This window comes from Haemaphysalis longicornis, unplaced genomic scaffold (genome assembly GCF_048455015.1).
Source record: "Haemaphysalis longicornis isolate Haplotype H1 unplaced genomic scaffold, Haemaphysalis longicornis Haplotype H1 scaffold_12, whole genome shotgun sequence".
Classification (NCBI taxonomy): Eukaryota; Metazoa; Arthropoda; class Arachnida; order Ixodida; family Ixodidae; genus Haemaphysalis; species Haemaphysalis longicornis.
The window spans coordinates 59,553,659-59,572,212 of NW_027526225.1; the positions used below are offsets into that span (position 1 = coordinate 59,553,659).

At 50.2% G+C, this 18,554-nt stretch overlaps 2 protein-coding genes across 2 annotated transcripts; both read right to left on the reverse strand.

Moving 5' to 3' along the window:
• Positions 1-1,278: 1,278 nt before the first annotated feature.
• LOC144162711 (proteasome subunit alpha type-3-like) lies at positions 1,279-10,565 on the reverse strand. Its single transcript, XM_077693354.1, has 2 exons — positions 10,192-10,565; positions 1,279-1,860 (listed from the first exon to the last, which is right to left on the reverse strand). Exons 1-2 carry the CDS (start codon positions 10,450-10,452, stop codon positions 1,363-1,365), a joined length of 759 nt encoding a protein of 252 aa, XP_077549480.1. The 5' UTR covers positions 10,453-10,565; the 3' UTR covers positions 1,279-1,362.
• Positions 5,962-9,726, reverse strand: LOC144162177 (transcription factor Adf-1-like). Its single transcript, XM_077692652.1, has 3 exons — positions 9,522-9,726; positions 8,758-8,914; positions 5,962-6,079 (listed from the first exon to the last, which is right to left on the reverse strand). The coding sequence occupies exons 1-3, from the start codon at positions 9,664-9,666 to the stop codon at positions 5,962-5,964; spliced, it is 420 nt and encodes a 139-aa protein (XP_077548778.1). The 5' UTR covers positions 9,667-9,726.
• Positions 10,566-18,554: the final 7,989 nt, after the last annotated feature.

An 18,554-nucleotide genomic window follows, 5' to 3' on the forward strand; every position in this document is an offset into this window, starting at 1 on the left:
ACGTAAACTGAAGGGAATGTACGCTGCCGTACAAAGGAAGGCTTCGTTGGCAGGAAGGGCAGCGAAATCAGGGTGTGGCAGAAACCACGGACACAGGTATGTAAACTGCCAAACCGGCGTCGTGTACCAAGTCCCTCTTTCGTGTGGCGCGTCATACATAGGGCAGACTGGTAGGTGTGCTAATGTTAGATTGCGAAGCATGCGCTCTCCTTCGACAAACGTCCGCGATCGCCTTTGCCCTCACACTGCCACACGTGCGGCTGCCACCTGGTGTTTGAGGAAACTGATATTGTTACCAAGCACCTGAAGCAGTTACACCGATTGATAATTGAAGCCTATCACATTAGCAAAAGTGGCAAAAAGTGCGTGAGCCACCCTTCAGTGGTGCTTACTGATAAAGAGGTCCAGTTCATGGATAACGACAAATAAGTCACGTTCCCCTTTATTTTTCTGCTTTACTTTGTTTTTGTATGCTACTTTGACACTTGCGGCGCTATTTACCTTCGGTATAAATGCTTGTGGCGGGTTTTCAATAAATTCATTTGAGAGTCAGCGCCTGTCCTGTGGTTAGTCTTCTGTTTGTTCCGTCTTTCGCGCTGTGATTAAGTATGAGCACCGGACTGGAAGACCAGCTTAGGTTGGCCCAAGGGCTGTCGATGCCGGCCGCGGTCAAAGCATCTTGTACTAAGGACGCCTCCTTCAAGCTTCGATATAAGCTCACCTCTTGACTTCAACAAACGTTTATTCTCTCGCGCGCGAGTAAGGCTGGACTATGATCCAAAAGGAACAACCGCCACCCAGCAGATTAACTTTACGTAGAGTCGCGCCGCAGTAATAGCTTCCAACTCAACAGAACATGCGGCTTTGCTTCGTTACACACAAAGCCGCATCCGAACACACCTGTTCGACTTATTCGAGACCTTCTTTCAACTCTGTCACCCCATCCTTCATGCCCCGAGGGGACCACAGTTTCAGTAAAAAGTAGAGCAAAAGGAGAGTAAAACAGGGTTAACTACCAAACTTACCCCTACTTAACTCAGGATTAATTTGATGCTTTGTACAACGTTTCCTACACCCTAACCCCACCACGATGGCCTAGCGCCATCCTAACCACTAAAAGCTGCAACAATCAGATTCAACGAAGTCGATTTTGAATTCCCCGCTTCTCTACCATGATTACAGCTTCATTCCAACATTTTAGATCACCCGCTAGAAATTCCACCCACAAGCATACTACAAGACTCCACAGTTTCCAGAACAGCAGCCGTCTAAGGTTTCCACCACATGCCTGCTTTAAAGACCTTTATTGCAACGCGGTCCTCAAATCCGCATTGGGACGAGACGCGGAGCCCCCGACGTCCTTCACATTTCTTCGTCCTCCGATTCCTCCATGGCCGCGTTGGCGTGCGTTTCCGCCTCGCGGAAGACGTGCTCGGGCACGAACTCGTGCTTGCCCTCGGTCTCCTTGCAGACCCAGCTGAGCTCGAGCTCGAAGTTCTTGTCCTTGACCTCGTCGTGGACGGCGTAGATGATCCGGGCGGCCTCCTTGACCAGCTGGCGGCAGTCCATGTCCTTGATGCTGAGCTTCTCCAGCTCCGTCTTGGCGGCCTGCGCCGCCTTGCCGATGGCGCAGCCCAGGTACCCCCACGACGTGCCCGACGGCTCCACGCAGTACAGCTGGGCGCCGTCCGTGGGGTCGAAACTGCCCAGGAGCAGGCTGCAACCGAAGGGCCGCACAGAGCTGTACAGCGTGTACGCGTGCATATACAGCGCCAGCCGGTCCTTGAGGAAGCGCAGCGGGATGGCACTGTGGTAGTCGGAGCGGTAGCTCGACGCTTCGGAGCGTGCCGTTTCCACCACCTGCGCGAACCAGACGGAGATGAACAATCATCATTACATCATTATCATCATTCATCCTACTTAGTGCATTCCAAGACGAAGTCCTCTCCAACTGACCTCCAACCGCTCCTGTACTCAGCTTTTAAGGGCGACGCCCCTTAGGCCTGGGGCTGTTGGCGTTTCCTGTTGTCGTTGTCGTAATCGTCATCTAGTAACGGTACTAAAACACCGGAAAACTTGTTTACGCCTCGAGCTAGAACGTAACGCGTGCCCAAGAAACACCGAGGAACTGGTTTACGCAGCGCGCTGAAGCGCTGCATAACGCGCACTAAAAATAACACCAGGACACTCATTTACGCCTCGCGCTAGAGAGCTTCGTGCTTCAAAGACAAGAGTATTTTAACGCAAAGCTCTGTACCTCTACCTTCCAACGGTTTCAGCTCCGTTGGCAAACACGCCAAGGGGCCAACTTATACGCTGCATGCTTCGCCCCTCTCCAGGTTTCACGTTAGCGGAGATGGTCCGGGATTTTTTAGCCTATGCTTTTCAGCGAATTTCCTGAAGAACGAATGGCATCATCATTTTTTAGCATACACCGCTTTAGAGGCCCATTACCGCCAAGCATATCCAGTTTACTCGTTAAATTGCCTCAAAACGCCGAAACCAGCCCAAATCCATGCGTACACTGAAAGATACCAATAGCGGGCCCAGCAGATACGGGCGGTGGCCAGGCCAGGCATTTTCAGAGCTGGAGATGTTAATCCTACACTGTTCTTCATGCTTTCTGGACATAGCGAAACAAATTCTCGATTCCACGGACCTCCGTTCCTTTTTCCCATGGCACTAGAAGCCTTCACTGAGTGATCCACTCCTCATATTAGAAAAGATGTCTGCGAGAGTTGACACGATACGGTGGACATTGAAGGTGTTACCACAAACCAACAGGAAGGAAGAACGAAGGCCACCTGTTTCTTCTGTGGCTCGTTTGAATGCCATTCACGGCTCCTCCCATCTTTCCAAGACACCGTCTTTAACGGTGAGCCATCCAGTCCGTGCAGTGCCGTGCCCACGGCTACCAGCCGTCGACTTATTACAGACTATGGCTGAGAATTACTATTTAACGGGACGCGACTTTCCACTTCCTCAACGGTACAGAAGCGGCCTTTCCTACGCGGAGCAAAGCCTGAATTAAATATGGTGACAGGCTCCAACTCCGGCTAATGCAATATAAATCATATCAAAACGCTGTTATTTCGATAAAGGGAAATACAGGTAGTGATTTAAGACATTTTCACGCAAAAATTCCTCAACTTGAAAAAAGAAAAAATAGGACTGCCCGATCTATAGAGCAGAAAAAGGCATACACTAAATTCCCCAGAACTTGCTCAGCAAGCGACGAATGTCCCAGTACACTTCCGCAAGTTTATAAAAACGCTGCTGGAAGCTTTTCATAGTCCGGCTTTTGAGGTCGGCCAAGCAAAAGTGACCGAGTACCTCCTTGTTTCACCCCAAATGCCGCAGAGAGACGATAGCCTTTGGGCAGCCCCTGCCACGTGACGCATCCCCCTCTCCCCACCTACACCTCCCGCTTTTCCCCTCCTTTCCGATTCCCCTCACCCGGACTTTACACTGCTGCCTTGCAAACTCTGCGTCAATCCTGCCTCTCTGAACACGTATTAGCCCGTCAACTCTACGTCCTTCACTTTAAACTCCTTTAGATGTCTTTTCCCACCTCTTACAGTGCCATCGGTGCCCCTCACCACCATTTACCCCATTTTCACCCTCTTTATTTCTCATTTCGTTCCCCCCGGCCATCACTTCCTCTGTTGTATATTCTACCTCCTCCAAGTCCCTTCACCGCCCATTCTCTTTCCTGTTCCCCCCTTATTGCCCCTCCCGCAAATATTATCAGTTTACCCATTCCCACTCGTTGAATTCCACATCACATTTTCCCCCTTTTCCTAACCCCATCCCGCTACATTTCCCCTCTTTTCCACCCCTCTTCCAGTCTCCCACTTTCCCTCCTTCCCATTCCCTTTGCCGATTATACTTCCCCAACCCATTTCCTCTTCCTCCTCCTACCCCTCATACACCTCCCTCCAATCGTATGTCTCCCGGCAGTTCATACCCTCATCCCATTCTACCTTTCAAGTCCTGCCGTCCTCTTCTCCCGCTTCCTCTTCTATTCCTCTCATCCTTTAAATCCCACTTCCTCACATTTCCCCTCCACAATTTCTTGTTAGATAACCGAAGAAAAAAAGTACACCATCTTCCCGGGGGGAACCCTGAGGTGATGCGAAGCATCGCAGAGTTACAATCAAATCCAATTCAATCCAATTCAAGCCAAGCCAAGCCAAGCCAATCCAATCGAATTCAATGCAATGCCCCGCGCGAGAGAGTGTTCGCTATCGGAGAGGAAAGGGGGTGAGCGGCGGAGAGCGCAGCTGGCGCGGCGAGGAGAATGGGGGAGGGGTGGACGCGGACAACGCCGACAACGCCGGATAGATACAGGGACAAGGCGAGTGAATGAGATGCGTCGCATCTAAAACTATAGCCACAGAGAAAACGTAAAATTAATCTGACAAACAGCGAAAGTCGGTGCGGTGGTTTAGGATTGAGGCTCGGTCAAATCATAGGTCAAATCATGTCCTCGGTCAAATCATGTCCAACCTGTTCATTCTGCTCAGTCGTTATGCAGGTACATCAGCGGAGGGATAAACCGGAACACCAAGGCTAAGTGACGACTAAGTAAGCCCGCGAATCATCGCCCGAACGAAATTCCTAGCGTTTAAAAAAATGTGACCATCGATCTGCCGCGTTTTAACGTGAAGTGTGAGTGTGTACATAAAGGAGCGCCAATAAACTTGCAACTATTTGCCCCGTTCATCCATCGTACGCATCGTTTTGCTTTTTTGTTTTGTATCAAGGAAAAGACAAAACGGCGAACACAGATGCGCGCAAAATCTCTGATACGCCAGTGGTATGTCGTAAAGCTTTTGAGTCCTAGCGGTCGGTTTGTGCTACGCGGCAGTCAACTCTGACGGCATCTGAAGATAATTCCACACCGTTTTGTTTTGCGTTTTTTTTTTTTTCAAAACGAGGCGAATGTAATAAGCAGTCAACAAAGTTTTTGCCTTGCTGTCCGAAGCAGCAACGGCCGTAGGAGTTAATGCGACGTGGAACGGGACTAGTTGGTACAGATTCATATCGAATTGCTTTGGGTATACAAGACTACTTGGATAACAAAGGGACCATAGGACGAAGCGCAATTTACCCAGTCCCTTTGTTGTGCAATTCGTCTTAGTATATTCAGCGCAATTCTATATGAAGTTACCGCGAGCACGACTTATCGTAGCGGCATCTGACCCCATTGTGACCGCTAAAAAAGAAAAAGAAACTCTTCACAGCATTTCACACACGTTTGCTTGCCTTCGATGCAGCCAAGAAAGCGTGTATAGACGTCCACAAACTCCACACGTGAACGATTTTCCATGTGCTCGCAACTTCGTTACAGAAAATTAAATCCGTTCTACTCAATGTGAAAGCTGTCGGAAATGCACAGCAGTGATTTGCCATAATGGGCTGTAGCGCTGTTATGTGCTCACTGCTACCACCAAATCAAATTCCAATTTCAGGCCATCGCAGTGCTCACGCGTCCCCTGCTTGAGAACGCGAGCGCCTCCGGTTAATTACGTACATTTTGCCTCAAATGTTAGCACAGTTTTCTTTGCGCTAAACAACCGGGAGCTGTAACACAAGGGCCAGCGTTCAGGAGTTTCGAACGCTTATGTCTATTAAAAAACGCTTTTCTTCCGAAGCCTCTGCTGGACGCTGCGGCGACACAACGCTGTCTGGCTTATGCTATGTTCACACTACGGTCGTAACGTGCGTAACAGCTCGTTCGGCGTATCGAACGCAACGGCTATAAAAAGCGTTACCGCAGTTATGCCGATACCTTTGTTCACATTTACAGCTACGTACATTACGATTTTTACGATAGGCCAATCATATTTGTCGCTGTAGAATCGACGTCACTAGCGGTCCAATATGGCTCCCATCAACACGCGAGCGCTGGCCGAGTTGGAAGAAATTCACGCTCAAAATGAGCTTATAGTCGTGTATTCAATCGCCCGAAGACGGCGAAGGCGACAGAGAAGAGTTTGGGTGCGCCAAGTATTCCTCGACAGGGCCGTGGATGGCGACTTTCACAACCTTCTCGTCAAGCTCCGACTTGGAGACGCTGCGATGTTTCATAATTTCATGCGCATGTCGCCCCAGCAGTTCGACTTCCTTGAGAACTTAGTGAGACCACTCATCGAGGTTCGGAGCACACATCTCCGTTCTGCCATTTCGTCGGCGGAGCGTCTTGCAATAACACTCAGGTAAGCACATTGATGCGTGAAAGCAGCAAAAGTCCATACAGATACGTATTCAATATGGGAGGCTGCCAAATAAATGAAAAACTATCTGAATGCTTGGTTTAATTTGATAATGAGACAGGTTAAATATAATTAAATTCGTATTACATTATGAGCAGATATTGTATTTTTCAGTTTTAAGCATTGTGTTGCACACTATTCCTAGTCGTTCGCTGCAATTTGGCCTACGCGTCTCCTATATCCGGTGGCCAATAGAGCACTGTTTTGCTTAATGGCTTGGCCGTAATTACTCGTAGTGGGGTTAGCTTTTTTGCTAACTTCATACATACCTCCTCTTTTTTTTTAGGTTCCTGGCCACTGGTAACAGCTACCAGTCTCTCTCGTACAGCTTCCGCGTCGGTAAATCGACGATTTCGCAGCTTGTTCCGAAGGTGTGCCAAGCGATATGGACCGTTCTTCAGCCTAGATTTCTAAAACCACTACATGAGCAAAGCATAGAGGCTATTGCGGAACAGTTTTGGTGCAAGTGGAACTTCCCTAACTGCGCCGGAGCGATTGATGGAAAACACATTCATTTAGATGCACCACCAAACTCTGGAACATTATATTTCAATTATAAGCAAGGCTTCAGCATTAACCTGATGGCATCCTGTGATGCAAGCTACAAGTTTACATCAGTCTATATAGGATGCTACGGACGTGAAAGCGATGGTGGTGTGTTCGCGGCGTCGCAGCTGGGAATATTTGTGGATAATGGCCACAAGAATTTGCCCGCTCCTTGCGCACTCCCAAACGGAGGCCCAGTGCTCCCTTACGTGTTTGTGGCCGATGACGCCTTTCCTCTCAAGACAAATTTGATGAAGCCGTATCCTGGCACGCAAGCGGCCAACAGTGCAAAACGGATCTACAACTACAGGCTCTCAAGAGCTCGCAGGTGCGTCGAGAATGCTTTTGGCGTTATGTGTGCACGCTGGAGGGTGTTGAGGAACCGGATGAGCCTTCTACCAGACAATGCCGTCCTCGTGGTAGCTGCCTGCTGTTGCCTACACAATTTCCTAATGCAGGAGGGAAGACAGGTTGGTGGCTACTGTCCTCCGCAGTTCGCAGACACCACTGGAAGCTCAGGAGAGCTCATTTCAGGTGACTGGAGGAACTCCACCCCACCACTTCCCCAAGCGTACCGACAAGGTTCTAATACCTACTCAAGGAGGGCAGCAGACGTTCGCGACAGCTTTGCCAGCTACTTCCGTGGGCCTGGCGCAGTGCCATGGCAGTTTACCTAAAGGAAGAAGTCTTGGCTACATGTACTGTTTACTTTTCAACTGTTTATTACACATGACAATTTATTTTGATGCGTTCGAGAAGCCGCTTATGATTACACTCAGAAAAAAATCACCAGCAGAAAGAAGCGTGGATATGGTTGCTATGTAGAAAAGAGCACAGCTGAGCTCCACCATAAACAAATATAACAATCTCCCCCAAAAATGCACTGTCAATAAAATACTGTTTACAGCACTTCGTGTGTCTTTTTCAAACACCTTCACTGTCCTTTCCTGGCTCACACGTTGGGAAAGCAGCTTCCACTAACAACTTGTGAATTGTGATCTTTGTCATTTCTTTCTTGCGGTCTTCTAGCCTAGCTAGGAGCGGCTTCATGCTGAGCAAAAAAAGTTCATCTTGATCAGTGTTCGAATATTTTAGTTCATTCAGCCGCTTCCTATTTTCTGTTAGGGTAGCAACCACTAGCTCATCAATGTCGACTTGGTTTCTCTTCTTTGAGGAAGTTTTCCTGGTGCCTGTAGGTGGGGTGGGCCTTGCAGTGGCACACGCGCTTGAATCTGCCTCGCTTCCTGGAGGTCCTTGATGGTCGTCTTCAACAACGTCATTGTCAGACAGTGAGCTTGGCTCAGCTACTTGGTCGCCGACTTCTAAGACGTATGCAGCTTGGCCAAGTGGATTGTCGCGAGTTCGATCGGTATCTTCGCTGCTGTCCATATACATTGACTGAAGAAGTGCCTCTGCCGACGTGCTTGAGTTACTGCTTGGGGTAAACGTATTTGGAGGTCGTACTTCCGGTGGCAAATGACGGGGTCCTCCTTCCATACTGGACACAGTACTGCATCAAAAAAAAAAAAAAAAGAGAACAACATATGTGACCGCGCGTCAAGTATTCAATCAAAAGGGAAAAATACCATGCACTCTGTACTACTTTTTTGGATGCGAATAATTTCAAAATTATTGAAACGTAAACATTGGGTTCAATTAAAAATAATATTGAAATGCACGCAGTGACGTTTCGTATTTAAACTGCCGGTGTCGAACTGTATGTCAGGATGCTGAAAATATCTTTCTCACTTCATCGCGTACAACTAGTGCACAGGAATAGCATGAATTTAAATTGAAGACTATTCCAGAGAGAAGTGGTGAGAGGAAAAACGAGGGAGGAATCGGGGCAGGTATATCTACAGCCCTGCTTAGCGGGCGCTCAGCGCACCAACTGGCAATGAGCAACTCAAAACGCCAACGTCAGATAGCTTGCCTTCTGCTCTGGATGGCGTCGTTGAGGAACATAAGGTTGTCGAAGAGGGCCCATTTCTTCTTTACGGCGTCGGAGCCGCTTCCGGATTTCACGTACGCCTTCCGAAGCCGGAGAAACTTCTGTCGGAGGCTGTGCCATCGATGTTCAATATCAGGCACTGCACGAGTGAAAAGAGAAAAGAAATACACGGTACTCTGAAAAAATTGCTATACATGGAACTCTGTAGCTATCAAACCTACAGGCGTGACGTAGAAAAACAATACAGATCGTTAGCTCGAATACTTTTCTCGAATACATTTAACCACGAAAGCATGATTTAACCAACTGGTAAAATTTCAATCCACTATTTCTGTGACAACTTTGAAACTGATATCATGTTATTTACAGCTCATTAAGCTCCTTAGCTAGCCCATCACTGTGTTTGGTGCAGTGTTCTGCTTTCACGGAATGCTCCAAATTCACATGCACCGATCAGACACCCACGTTGGTCATAAATACCCTTCCTAGCTATTTCACTTAGACAGTATCACAATGTTTACAAAACTTTGTATGGTGTAAAACTGGATATCATAAAAAAGCGCCTAGGAAGTGAGCACGCGAACGAGCGAACTGACGCACACGGCACGGAGATAGCCATAGACCGCGGCAGCACAGACACTGCCGAACGACGCTGTCACCGAGAAAAACTGCTCGTTTTGATATACTTCAACAGTACTGCTAACGCCACTGTCGAGCACACAAATGGTAAATTGATTCGCACTTACCGCTTTGTCCGAGTACTCTGGACACCTGCTCCCATGCATCTCGCTGAAGTTGTTTATCGCGGTACGTCTTCAAACGCTGGTCGTACAGCAACGGTCGCCGGCGCACTTCTTCTATTAATAAATCGTCGCTAGCAAGTGAATCCATTGCGCACACTTTTCACTTCCCAGAAATGTCCAACGACTAAACCACACCAAATGAAGACAGTACGGCAGGCAGCGCGGAACAACTTTTTACGCACGTTGCGAGCAAACAAAGCCAACCCAATCGTCACTTCCCGCGCCGGCAGCTCCCGCCATCGCCTCCGCGATGCTGCTGCAGCCGGGAGGACGGAAGTCCCGTCAGGTCTCGTGACCGGTTGTTGAAAACCGAAAGCTGATCGGTCATTGGCTGTGTCGTAACGGTCGTAGTATCGCAGTCGTAAAAGTTGCCTAGCCTTTAACACTCTCACCCACGATTTATGCGTTCGTTGCGAACGTTGGTACCTTTACGTTCACAGTCTGAACTAGACGCATACGCTTGTTGTGCTTCCGCTTACGCGTGTTATGAAAAATCGGCGCCTTACGACCGTAGTGTGAACATAGCTTTACGCTGCTAAAGTGTTCTGCGCTTAATAATAGGGTTAACCTCAGACGCACGTGGTAACGCCGTAGAGATATCGCAGTAGCATACCTGTCTGGCGTCGGCTAGCAAGCCAGCGACGGCGACTCCGATGTGCTTGTCTACAGTGAATATGCGCTTGTTGGCGCCGACCTCGTACAGCTTGGACACGACGATCTTCTCGACGGCGAACACGACTCCGTCGCGGCCGCGGATGGCCAGAGCGGTGCCGCTGTTCTCGAGCGCCTTGTGAGCGTACTCCACCTGGAAGACCCGGCCGTCCGGCGAGAACTGGGACGCCGAAAGGTCGTAACCGGTGCCGATCGAGCTCATGATGATTTCTGCGGTTCTTTCTACTCTATTAATACGTCAACAGCAAGCGTTCCCTTTCAACAGCAAACAACGCGGCGCCGTCTTTGCTTCGCGTTCCTAAAATGGAAGTTATGGCTGACGTCGGCGACGATTGTGATGATGAAAGCGACGATTGTGATGACCGTCATACCGTCAGGAGTGAAGAAGTTTACATGTTCGCACTGCAGTAACTCATAATTAATAGTGCTCATAAATAGTGGTAACCAACTAAGGATGCAAAATAGCGAGCGAAAGAGTGTACAAAAGGAATGAATAAATTATGTTCGGTTTTCGCGGTAATCACGATTGTTATCAACAACATACCAGCGTCTTCTGCTGATTCTGCTACCGTCTGTCGTCTGCTAATTAATCAACATTCGCACCACGCCGTAGGTATTCGTTTCCCCTCACTGCCTTGTGACATCTGGAATTTCCAAACAACGGAGGAAAAAAGTCAACGACTCGCAACACAATAGCTCGACTTCGGGAGCTTCATTTGGAGGTTTCAGTGGTTGGTCCCGCGGGATCCGCTTGCCTGCGTGGCGTTTGATGTGCTCAAGGTCATTCCATCCAGTGCACCGTTCGTGAAGACATCGCTTCACGCACTGTTGGACGCCCGTATCCAAGTTCATCACGAAGCTCATGCTGCTGATTCATTGCAGGGTTTAACGTGCCAACGCAACGCAGACGATGAGGCGCGGCGTAGTGGAGGGCTCGCAATTAATTTTGACCACCTGGGGATCTTTATCGTGCGCCGAAATCTCGTACACACGGGCGTTTTTGCTTTTCGCCTCCTTCAGAAAAGCGGCCGCCGTGGCCGGGAATCGAACCCGCGAAAAGAAGCTGATGCTGCTCTATTACCTGGTGGAGACGGAGGTGGCAGTCTACTCGCATACAGTGTCATACAATATCGTTGTATGAAACTATTTTAGTGTACCTTAAACTCTGTGGAGTGTATGCGCCAAAGCGGCGTCTAAAGAGGTGGTACCGCATTTGTCTAGAGGAGTGGTTTTCAGCCATGGGTGCGCCGGGGCGCCTTGTAGACCGGTGAAAGCGATGTGCCCGGAGTTTTCTTGCAGCGGGGTGGGGAGGGTACAGGGGGAGGGGGATACGTAAGTTCATTAAGACAACTAGAACAATGCACAAGTAATTTAATTCACAAAAGTGCCACATGGCATTTGTTTTAAACAGTTCAAACGTCACACATTCACCTTGTACATAGTTCCATATATACTCAGCTTGCACGGGAAATCTCTCCTAGGGAAAGGGGCGGCTGCAAAAACACAGCAACTATTAACCGACGGCAATGGTCGAGTGGCAAAACACTCGTACTGTAAGCGAGGTTGGAATTATGGGCCACCGGATACCCCCCGGTTTATTTAAAGGGTACAAGCGTCCCCGGAGCCTCTGGACGCCTTGGACGTGGGAATAAACGCTTGGAGCTTGACCACAAGCAGCCGTGGAAGGCTATGTGGAAGGTCCCTCTAGGTTAGGTTAGGTTAGGTTAGGTTAGGTTAGGTTAGGCACCGCTCGGCACCCACCAGTCAAAAGGGTACAAGCGCCCCCTGTACTGCGCCGGCAGGGGATAGAGGGCTTGGACCCGCTCTACCACTGCGGCATACGTGGGAGGATGCTGCTCCCCGACTTCAGCCGCTGGCCACCCACCAGACTGAAAATGGGAACAGGCGCCTACCATGTGGGGGTTCCTGGAAACCGTAATACCATGCCGGACCGTATCATCGGTTACAAGAAAGTGGTAGGTACTTCGGTGGAGCTGGGCACCAAATAGTATGAAAAAATTAGCAGTGGCTTAGCTCGGCTATGCCAGGACAATCGTAGCGTGAGCTAAGGTTCAGCTGGTTATTCTTAGCTTTCCGGGTTGTCTAGGGTAGCTTGATTATCGTGCTTACTTCTGCTTCAATGACACATACACGGTATACGCATTATGTGCCACATGTATGTTTATCAAGCTGCTCCGGCGCAGCGTCACCAATCGAATTAGAGCTAAGCTGGTTACACAGGCCCACGCCGGTGTTGCTGCGACGCACGAGCCATCGGTTCCACACCCGGCCACCCCTCGCATGATCATCAAGCGGACCGTGTGACATGACTGCTCCTTGCACGGCTTTCCAGGTGCCACGCGAAACTGATCAACGTCGGCCACTGTAGCTCACGCTACAAATAAGAAAAAGAAGACCAACGGGGGGGACGTTACAGTAATTTATCAATGGAACTGCCGGGGGATCCGCAACAAGGAGGCGGAACTGTTACTCCAAATTGACGGGCTCGAACATAAGCCCGATGTAATAGCACTACAAGAAACGAACAGCAAGCCCAGACTCCCGGGATACGTGACGTACACGGACCCGACGGAGGAAAGGACAGCGGTGCTCGTCCGCAGCAACGTGGCGGCTACTCAACACGTCACGGCGCAGGGCGGATGCGAGCACACGCTCGTCGAGATTCACGCAAGAACAGTTGGCAACACGGGAAATCTATACGTCATGAGCGCGTACTGCCGCCCGTCGCAGAGGCAGTACGACTTTGATCGAGTAGTGAGCCAGGCGAAAAGGTTGGCGGGGAGCAGGCCGCTCCTGATCCTCGGCGACTTCAACGCCCCTCACACAACGTGGGGATATAAGTACCAATCCAAGAGGGGCAAAGCTATAGCCAACACCATGGAGGACCATGAGATGGCCCTGTTAAACGAGCCAGACGTGGCCACCAGAAGGGGCAACAGTGCCAATAGGGACACAACTCCGGATCTGTCGTGGCTATCGGGGCCACTGGACCTGTCCTGGAGAAACGAAGACGTGGACCTGGGCTCCGACCACAGCGTAATCGGCATTACCATCAAGGGACCCCAATACCGCGCCATGCTGGGGACGGCACGCGTAACGGACTGGGACAAGATGCGGAAATACGCGCACGAAATCGAAGAGGCTTCGGAGAACGATGAAAAAGCCTACCGAAAGCAAACGTACGCCGAATGGGCGAGGGATCAGAAAAAAATCAACTGATATTTTTACCGCACAGCGTAAAACTAGGGTGCGGGAAGCACTTTTTTGTTCTAGGCGAACAAGCACAGCGGCCAGCAGCACGACTACGCATCTGCAAACGCTTTTCCGTCTAAGAAATGCAATTGCTAGAGTGAGATATTGTGGTAACTTGGGGGATGCTTACTGCACGAGCGCAAAACAACAAAAGGCCGCAGACACGGCCGCGGAGATGCCAGCGCCATCTCTCGCCCCCGCAGCGGATCCTCCCGCGGCGAAGTGCAAGGAGGTGGCGCCGCTTGTCGGCACCCCAGCAAAGAAAGAACTGAAACTAAAGCGTGGCAAACTGTTCGCATGGCGACGCAGTGAAACATCCCCTTCGCGAGGGGCACGATCAAATGCAGAGCATTTCCGGGGGCGCACGACGTTAAGTAGTTTGCGCTACATTAATGTTGTTGCACGTGTGGCAACTGCTGGCAAGAGAGCGCTCGTCAGCAGTAATTTGAATGAGTCAACGATATAAGGCGCGTTCGTAGCGTCCCATTCTGTGTCGGCTTTGTGGCGCAGTGGGTAGAGCACCATGTACATTGCGTTCCGCCCGCAGGGTCGAGGGATCGAAACCTGGCGCCGGATAGTATTTCCTTTTATATAGTGCAGGAGGAGGGGTGCGGACAACGACGGTGCGGACTACGACTGGACAACGCGGGTTACATCGTGAGTTACTGAAATGCTCTGCATTTAAAACCCTCGATACTTATATAGGACAGAGAAACGAGAAATTAGGAAGTAAGGCTTTGTTAAGTTCGGGCTCCGCATGTAATTAATGAAGGCCGCCGGTGGCCCATGTATTGGCGTCGCCTCCGCTGGTAGCCACTTTCCCGTGTCCGTTTCATGTAGCCGCACGGACGCCAAGTTCGGAGCCGCGGAGAGCGTGTTTTGTGCCCGTCCTATTGTGTGTCAAAAGACGGGGGCGCTTGGCCTAAGTACGTCTGCCGCGTCGAGGGTGGCAGGGTCATTCGGCATAACAAGCTGACGGGCGGCCAGATGATCGTATCTCTTAGTGTTGAAAGCGCGCGCGGTGTAAGTTTGGAAAATCTTCGACTCCGGCGGCAGGCGCTCTTCGTCGACGGGTCGTTCGCCTCGACGATGGTCGCCTCGGCTGGCAGCGTCTCTCCCCGTGGTCTGTTCAGGTGGCCGGCGGCGCCCCTTTAGTCTGGGAGGGAATTAGAAACTCTCATTGTCACGCCGCGCGCGCAGACGCCCGACGTCGTGGGAGGCGTCGCGCGGAGGGAGGTCAGCCGCGCGGGGACCGCTCCGGGCCCTCGGCTTGGCTGTTGTTTGTGCAGATGCCGCCGGCTGAACGTAATGGATGGTTCACTTTAGGCCGCAGATGGCCTGTATTTTCTGGCCGGGTGCAACAGCGTGCGTAGGAAACGCACTATGAGTGTGTAAGAGAGAGTGTTAGGTCACGTGACCGCAGGTGGGGACATGTGTGTGATTGGCTGGTTCCTGTGGCCAATCAATGGTTCGTAATAATTGTTTTGAAAGGTTTTTCTCTCTTTCTTGAACGCCCCCTTTTTGGAAGCGGGGTTTTTGCTATCAAAACCGGAGTGTTGGGTTTTGTCGGGGGTCGGTCGAGAGGGGATCTAGTTTAGTATAGATCTCGGCCGAACAGGCGGCTGCTGTCAGAGTGACAATGTAACCGTCACTCTGACCTGATGTAAAGTTGGAGTTTTGTAAATAATGTAAATAAACCTAATATCTAGCAAGGAAGGCAGTCCTCATCCCTCACCCGCTCCAAGCATCGGTCGTCGGTCATCGGAGCGAGTCGAGATCGTCCTCTCGGCTCGCACATCAAAAGAACATCCCTATTTCGCCTCCATCAGTTCGCCTAGAAGATGGAGAGGCGAAATTTAACTGGCTTCTATGGCAATACGAGGCAATCCATTGCTCTTCGAAGCACGGGCGGGACGCCTGAGAACCCGGGCATACACGGGTATTTACAGGCATCAGGATGAAACGTGCATGCTCCGGCACACCGTCAGGCACTGCACAGAGATACGACAGCCGCGGGGCAAGGGGAAAACGACGTTGGCGGAGGCTTGGGATTTGGGTTGATGAGTAGCCTCAACTTCAGGGCCATAGAAGTGACGACGAGATGGCTGGAATGGTGGTGGAGGAAAAGTAGTGAAGAGATGGTACGTAGGGGGAGTAATCAAAAGGATGAGAACTTAGAACAGCAGGGGGAGGAGGGAAAAAATTGGGGTGAGGGGGATATTGGGGAAGGCAAATATATTTAATTAGCTAGGAGTAGGGCAACTGCAATAAAACAGGCAAGTCAGTTCCTGATAACCGACGCCTCAACTCAAAGGAGAGCCACTAATCCTCATCATCACAGAATGAAAATTCATCCATCTATTCATTCAGTTATCGCGCCAAGTTAAAACCCGTGGTTGAAACGGAGTTGTTTTGAGCTACTAAATTCGCCCCAACACAGTGACCGAACAGAGAGAAAGTGGTACCACTAAAGAAAATTATTTTTGAGCCGACTCAGCAGCTTTTCCGACGCTCGCGAGGAGCGTTTTTCCCGCGCGAAGCGTCCGTGACAGCGGTCAGGTTTTTCGGTCGGTAGAGTTGGTGCATACCGCGTCGCGATTTGTAATTTTGTAGCGTAAGCTACACTGGCGGAGGTTGAGCTGTTTCGCGTGGACCTTGAAGTGCCGTGCTGCGCAAGCGCGAGGAGCATTGGAATGTATTGGATTGGATTTGGATTGGATTAAGTTGGATTGTATTGGATTGGAAATCCAATCCAATTGCAGTACGGGTGTGTAGAGAATTGAGTCTGCACATTCGCGGGTCTGCGCATTCCATAGGAGTGACTTCATAGCCGCGGCAGACGCACTCGCGCCGGCGCGTGCCCATCTGTGCGCCTCGGTTGCGCAGTGGCCAAGCCTGACGCTGCGCCGGAGCCGCTTGATAGCCGCTTCGCGTGGCTTCTGGAGAGCCATGCTGCACATGTGCGAGGAGCAGTGACTGCACTGGATTGGATTGGAAATCGTTTTAGCAGCAGTAAGCATGATAATCAGCTAATCCTAAACAACCAAGAAATCTAAGAATAATTAGCTGTACCTTACCTTACACTACGTATATCCTGGCATTGGCGAGCTAAGCCACTGCTAATTTTTCCCACTGTTTAGCGTACTGTGAAATCTTAACCTAAAGCACAAGTCAATTTATAAGTTTGGTGTGAAGGCTCCATATTTAAAGTATTTCGCATCCCCGCACTGGAAAGACTCACGCCGTCACGTACGGGTGACTAGTGCTGCATGTGCTTCGCTTACGGACTGCAGGTAACTAAATAAACCCCGTGAGTTCATTCAATTGCGTGTATTTGGCCAAAACAATACATAAGGAGCTACCACGGGTCTAGTCCCGGAAACGAGTAGTGCTAAGTGCGCACAACTGCGGGAATCGTTTATTTCGCGGCTAAACTTCGCCGCCCTTCTACTGCGTTTGTACCGTCCTGCATTGTGGAGTGATATTCCATCCCTTTGTAGCCAGCACCATATACTGCTCTGCTTGAAACACTCCTATTCCTTTATAAACTTTTATATCAGTAGTGCGGTGGACAGAATCGTGGGTTTTGGAACGAGCACTTCTGGTTCGATCCCCGGCCAGCAGTCGAAGTATCGCGATTTTTTAATTGTGAATTTCTGAAATGTTCTTAGATACCAAACCACCTTTATTTACGAAAACAATACGCAGATAATTGAACTTTGTCGGTTTAGCGGTGGGGTACATCATACCATCATTTTTAATGAACATTTTCCAAATAAGCACCAAAAGTGCCGGGCTTGTAGCTATCTTGGAACGGAATGTCACTGCCCTGAACGTACCCACGCACACACAAATTTGACCTGTGGAGTACAATTCAGCCAAGGTACTCGCGCGCCCTGACAGATTTCATTGCTTGCACGTGCGAGCGCTGTCTACACGCAAACAATTAAGAAAAGAAGCCATCTTTGACAAATCTTTATGCCTGCTAACTACATGGGGCAATTTTGCTGAGCAACAAATCTGGTAGTGTGTGACAGCGACAAAAGGTCCCGTAGAAGATGTATTTTCCAGTCACTCCCCCCCACACCACGAGTTTAATGTGCGCCCATTGAACTGCGTTCTCCCGTCGCTCAGCCAAATATATGGCAGCTAGTGTAGAGAAGCCTGCCCGTAGCGCAGCTTCAGTATTCGCGATAGCCACAACAGGTTGACGTTTTCATTAATACAGATGGAGTAACTAACTTTACTTTCTGCAAATAACCGCTAACGCAAGGCTCCCGGTATAGACGCCAGGGCCATTCCCGGATATACAGTTCTCGCTGTACTTCTGCACTGGGTTTGGACCGCCCCTCTCCCACGAGGTTGAGGGGAAGATTGGTTTCTGTGCGCATGTGCAGAAATTGATAAATGCCCCGAAGGTTGGAGGCCTGTGAGGCCCCTGATAACTGTTGGAATCAGTGGGCAAAATCTGGAGCAGATAACTTGTCCATTTCGATGTGTGTGAATACAGCTGCAGATTGACCGCAGGAGTGCGAGTGTTGTGCTGGCATCTTGGGGCTGTTCTGGCGGGCTGTAGGTCTACGGCAGAAGGTGCAGGCTGCGTCCCACATGCCCTACAATCTGGCAGGTATGCGCAGGCACCCGTGGATTCAGCACAGGTTGCAGGGTTGCCAATTTAAGTACATAGTTTATCTGCAGGCTGACTGCACTGCCCTATAGTGTGCTCAACTCTCCTTGTCTCGTATTTGGCGCCTGTAGTGGCTGCTGTGATGAGAGCCATGAACACGGTGCAACCCGCCACATCTCAAGGGCTGATAACGTCCGCGTGTAAGGGTTCCATTAGCAGTCCTGTCTTGATGTGCTTCAGGGCGTCTCTGCACGACTCTGGGGTTTCGTCTCACTTAGGTTCTTGCTGGATGCGCGACACAAGGTAGTGGGTCAGCATGGAGTTCGGTTTCCTTGGCAATAGTGGCCCGCACCCTTTGATGTTCCACGTATTCTCCAAACACCAGATAATGGTTCGAGTGGTAC